At 41.1% G+C, this 5521-nt stretch overlaps 1 protein-coding gene across 1 annotated transcript in view; it reads right to left on the bottom strand.

The window, feature by feature from the left end:
• The window catches only part of KIAA0391 (KIAA0391 ortholog), a 148175-nt gene that overhangs the window by 2651 nt on the left and 140003 nt on the right, over positions 1–5521 (bottom strand). The window contains exon 6 of the mRNA XM_014538599.1: positions 3936–4084. Coding sequence (XP_014394085.1) covers positions 3936–4084 — 149 coding nt within the window. The remainder of the gene's footprint in view (positions 1–3935; positions 4085–5521) is intronic.

The raw sequence follows: 5521 nt of genomic DNA, 5'->3' as shown, positions 1-5521 counted from the left end.
TGTTTCAAGGGACCTGGCATATATGGCATACTGTTCTTAATATGTTTGCTCACCTTCTTGGCGCTATGTGTTTTAACCAAGGTCACCTCTCCGAGAAAGGTTGTTTCCCCAGGTAGGGATTTTTCCCTGAAGTTAGGGAGGGGATAAAACCCCTTAACTAAGTGCCAGGCGGGTAGTTAATCACTTTAACTACAAACAATCACGCTTAAGCTACATAATCTTTACTCCCTGGAATGGAGATAAGAAACGCCCTAACCTTTGGAATAGAAATGATAGGATTAAAATCAACTGGTATAAATACAGATGTAACAAGACAGCAGGAGACAGAACCTAGGGACAGAACCTAGGGAGAGAACCTAGAGACAGAACCTAGAGACAGAACCTAGCGAGAGAACATGGCAAAAGATCCTGGACAGAATCTGGCTACAGAACTTGGCTGGAGAACCTGGATAGAACCTGGCTGGAACCTGGCTACAGAACCTGGCAACCGAACCTGGCTGGAGAACCTAGACAGAACTTGGCTGGAGATCCTGGAGGGAGAACCCAACCATGCTGATCAACTGAATGCCGCCTTTGAGTCGTCCTTCCTTCTTCACCGACTCCGTCCACACCTTTGGGGATCCCTGGACCCACTGGGGTTGGACCCCAGCACTTTGGTTGCTCTCTAACCACCCCCCTCCCCTGCCATTTGTCTCTGGATCTATTCTTGTTCATCGAATTTTGTTGATCATTATATCCCACATATGAGTGAGATCATGTGATATTTATCTTTCTCTGACTGGCTTATTTTGCTTAGCATAATGCTCTCCAGTTCCATCCATGCTGTTTGTTTTTATTTCTTATTGTACTTTCCTCAGAGGTCCTCTGCATTCATAACCAACATAATCTCAGTGATACTTAGGAACGATCTTAGCTGGTAGGTAACACTATCTAGAACACAGCTGAGAAGTAAGGGGAAAGAAATGCTGCTTGGGACTCTTAATAGCTCAACTGGACTCTCCCACTAGCAGCAGCTTGCCAAGGTTCACAGCTTGGCCTCTCCTGGGCAACTCCTAGCCCAACACAAGTAGCAGTCACCTGTAGATCACTCTGTAGTTCGTACCAGGTGGCCCCCGGCAGGGAACAGGCAGTGGCTGACTTTGCACTTCTCGGGAGGCACCAGAGCCAGTGCATCCGGTAGACAGCTTCAGACCATATCAGATTATAACTCGTACCAAATCCACAAGCGACACACTCAAGGGCAGACTCAGTGAGCACCAAAGACCCACTAAAGCAAGTCCTACTCCACAGGGATGTCTCCTAAACAGCAGCTCTTACACTGTAGTCACAGCTGATCTTCACAGCCAACTGGCCTGGGGGTCAATTCCTCCTGGTGATGGCAACTGCAATTAAGGCTCAACTACAACAAGACTGTGCCAACAGACCACACAGGGGTATACCCTGTGAGTGGGGAAACTAAGCCACTGGGCCCTAAAGGACACCTACTACACAAAGGCACTCTACCAATTCCAGGAGACACAGTAGCTCTACCTAATACATAGAAACAAACACAGGGAAACAGCCAAAATGCGGAGACAAAGAAACATGTCACAGATGAAAGAACAGAAGAAATCTCTAGAAAAAGAACTAAATGAAATGGAAGCAAGCAAACTACTAGATACAGAGTTCAAAACAATGGTCATAAGGATGCTCAAGGAACTTAATGAGAGCTTCAAGGATTTTAGTGAGAATGTCAAGGAACTTGGTGAGAATTTCAAGGATCTTAGAACATCAAAGGACCAGTCAGAAATGAAGGCTACACTAGCTGAAATGAAGAATAATTTACAGGGAATCAACAGTAGAGACACAAAGAATCAAATCAGCGATTTGGAAATATGAGGAAGCAAAAACACCTAATCAGAAGAGCAAAAAGAATCCAAAAATATGAAGATAGTGTAAGGAGCCTCTGGGACAACTTCAAGCACACCAATATTCACATTATGGGGGTGTTGGAAGGTGAAGAGAGATAGCAAGATATTGAAAACCTATTTGAAGAAATAATGACAGAAAACTTCCCCTACCTGGTGAAAGAAATAGACATACAAGTCAAGGAAATACAGAGTCCCAAACAAGACGAACCCAAAGAGGTCCACACCAAGACACATAATTAAAATGGCAAAGGTTAAAGACAAAGAGAGAATCTTAAAAGCAGAAAAGAAAAAAAAAAAAAAAAGGCAGTCAGTTACCTATAAGGGTGTGCGCATATGACTCAGCTGATTTTTCAACAGAAACTTTGCAGGCCAGAAGGAAGCGGCATGAAATATTTAAGTGATGAAAAGCAAGGACCTACAATTAAGATTACTCTACCTAGCAAAGCTATCATTTAGAATTGAAGGTCAGATAAAGAGCTTCCCAGATAAGAAAAAGCTAAAGGAGTTCATCACCACCAAACCAGTATTACAAGAAATGTTAAAGCATCTTCGTTAAGAAAAAGAAGAAAAAAGATAAACAATATGAACAATAAAATGGCAATAAATACGTATCTATCAACAATTGAATCTAAAAGCCAAAATAAATGAACAAATAATCTAATGAACAAAATAAATTGGTGAATAGCATAGAATCAGGGGCATGGAAACATGAAACAGATTGAGAATCAGAGGGAAGGGGGGGTGGGAAGAGAGTAACTAAAGAACTTATGTGCATTACCCATGGTCATAGACAATAGGGTGGTGAAGGCCTGAGGCGGCATGGGATTGAGTGGAGGAGGGCAATGGGGGGAAATTTAAGAGGAGGCAGGGACATCTGTAATACTCTCAATAATAAAGATATTTAAAAAAAGAAAAAAGATCAGGCAGCACATTTTTAAAATATTTCTAATAAAAGTTATAAAAATAAGAACAGAATAAATGGTTTGAGGAATACTGACATATCTTGAAGTTATCACATTCAACCTAATGAAACCTAGACTTGGGCTGAGGCACACACATTATCCATGCAAAGTTGGAAATAAACTTTGTCAGCATATAGTATGAAAAATTAAATGCATGTTAAAGTTCATTTATGCTGCTGAGGATCTGTCTCCTTCTGATTAGCTTCATTCTCCTCACTTTATGGCACTGTTCATATTGTTGTTGACCATGTTTTCCATACTCCTTTGGCTTCCTGAGAAGCTGTAGCCCATAATAACATTCCTTTGATATTTAGAATAATATCCAGGCCCTTTGCTTACCAGAACCCCTGAGTTTCTTTGTAATGTGGTCTCTGCCTTCTCTCTGACCTCAGAACTTACCACTTTCTCTCTTGCTGCTACAGCCCATCTATACTGGCCTGCTTGCCTTCCTCATGCCAAACTCATTCCTGCTTTTTGAACACTTGTTGTTCCCTCTACCTGGTATGCTCTTCCCACCACACCTCCCCTTTTCTCAAATGACTCACTGATTTCCTTCAGACTTGCCCCCTCCCCAAGGCCTTTCCTGACTATTGCACCCACTCCCTGCTGACCTACCCCTAACTAATTCCTTGCTATCTACTTATTCTGCTTTAGTCTTCATAGCATTGAGCCTGGAATTATATAACTTGTTTACCTGTTTACTATAAGTCATACAACATCAGAGACTTGTTGATCTTGTTCTCTTCTCCAAGAACACAGAAAGTGCTCATATTTGTACAGTATTTGTTAAATGATCTATTTAGGACCTTATAGCATTCTGTGTAATAATCTCACTTCTGACTATATCTTTCTTCCATTTTTCCTTTATCCTGATTCCTTAATCTAATCTAGTTAAATTTATTCTGCTGTAGAAACTATTTCTGTAAGCTGCCTCAAATCTTTTTTTTTTTTTTAATGAGACTGAGTATACATACATAGACACTTTAAAAAATGGCAAAAATAGATAATTAACAAACAGATGACAGGAGCCTGGTGTAATTCAATTATTACCTTCAATACTTACATGTTGTCAGCAAAGAAACAGCTGGCTTGCTTTTGCACCTTTTCCATCTCATCCTTTCTCCACCGGGCACGCTGTACTGTCATATGCTTCCGGCCCAGGACCAACACTCGAAGATTATGCTTGGCTAGTTGAGAGACCACATTCAAGAGCTAAAAAACACAAAACCAGCCCCCAAGAGGGTCAAGGGAAGAAGAATCTCAAGTAAGTGGAGTGATTCTTCCAGCTGATGATCTCAATAGTGAAACACTTTTTTTTGTAAGGGATAAGAAAAACAATGTCCATCTTTTTAAATCTGAGGAAAATGCTTCTTTTTTACAAATTAATGTCTAACACCTGCCCAATGATCAGTTTCCATTGGAGCCAGGCTGTTTTTTTTTTTTAAAATAAGCATAAACTAGATTTGTTTTTAAACTGTGTTCCCTAGAGTCCACTGGGATAGAGACAGGGAGGCTAAGGAAGATGGGGTTTTGTTCCTATATACTCCAAACCCTGTATCAACCAAAACAGCTCAGCTTTTGCAAATTTATATAATAGCATTCTACATAAGTTTTCATTCAAATAAAGGGTTCTGCTTCTTACTTTAAAAGTTTGTAAGTAGCTAGACTAGATAGTGCCGCAACCTTTTCTAGCGAGGATTCAAGATCTGGAGAAGGGGCTGCGCACAAACGGATATACTAGACAAGAAATATAAATTTAGAAGGCATGGGGGAAGCCAGGCAGAGCTCTTACTCTCTAGCGGAGTGACTCCCTGAATCTCCGAACCCATAGCTTTTTATTTACTAGACTAGAATACACATTTGCCCTTTAGCAAAGCAAACAGTCATTTCAGTGGTAAGGTTTGGTAAACAATAAAGGATTATCAGGTTAGGGCAGTGGTTGGCAAACTGCGGCTCACGAGCCACAGCGGCTCTTTGGCCCCTTGAGTGTGGCTCTTCCACAAAATACTACGTGTGGGCGCACATGTACAGTGCAATTGAAACTTCGTGGCCTGTGCGCAGAAGTCGGTATTTTGTGGAAGAGCCACACTCAAGGGGCCAAAGAGCCGCATGTGGCTCGAGAGCCGCAGTTTGCTGACCAATGGGTTAGGGGATTGCCTTCAGTCATTCAGCCAGCAGCAGGTAATATTATGCTGATTCTCAGCCCTTGCTGAATATCAAAGTCCATCAGCTTTCTGATGGACTTCTCGCATTTATATGTTAACTACTTGTTGGTCTTTGACTCCAGCAAGATAGTGACTTTTCAGCCAACCTTTCCATGTCATGCTTCTGCTGAGACTGTTACCTTTCATTGGAATTATTTTTCTCCCAAAGGAATGTAAATGTCATCTTCCATCTTCTAGCCCACTTTCCAGTCAATGAATTTACCCCCATTCTTTTCATTCCCCACATGTCTTGTGTGCACATGAACTCCTCTTAAAAGTCTAGACTTGGATTTTTAGTAAATCTAGTACTTTGGTGAGCTTGCCTATAGTCAGTCCTTCATAAGGAAAAGTCTGAAAATTACTTCCTTTTTAAAAAAAATATATATTTTATTGATTTTTTAGAGAGGAAGGGAGAGGGATAGAGAGTTAGAAACATCGATGAGAG

The sequence above is a fragment of the Myotis brandtii genome, unplaced genomic scaffold, assembly GCF_000412655.1.
Source record: "Myotis brandtii unplaced genomic scaffold, ASM41265v1 scaffold194, whole genome shotgun sequence".
NCBI classification, from domain to species: Eukaryota; Metazoa; Chordata; class Mammalia; order Chiroptera; family Vespertilionidae; genus Myotis; species Myotis brandtii.
This window is presented reverse-complemented; position numbering and strand designations above follow the sequence as displayed.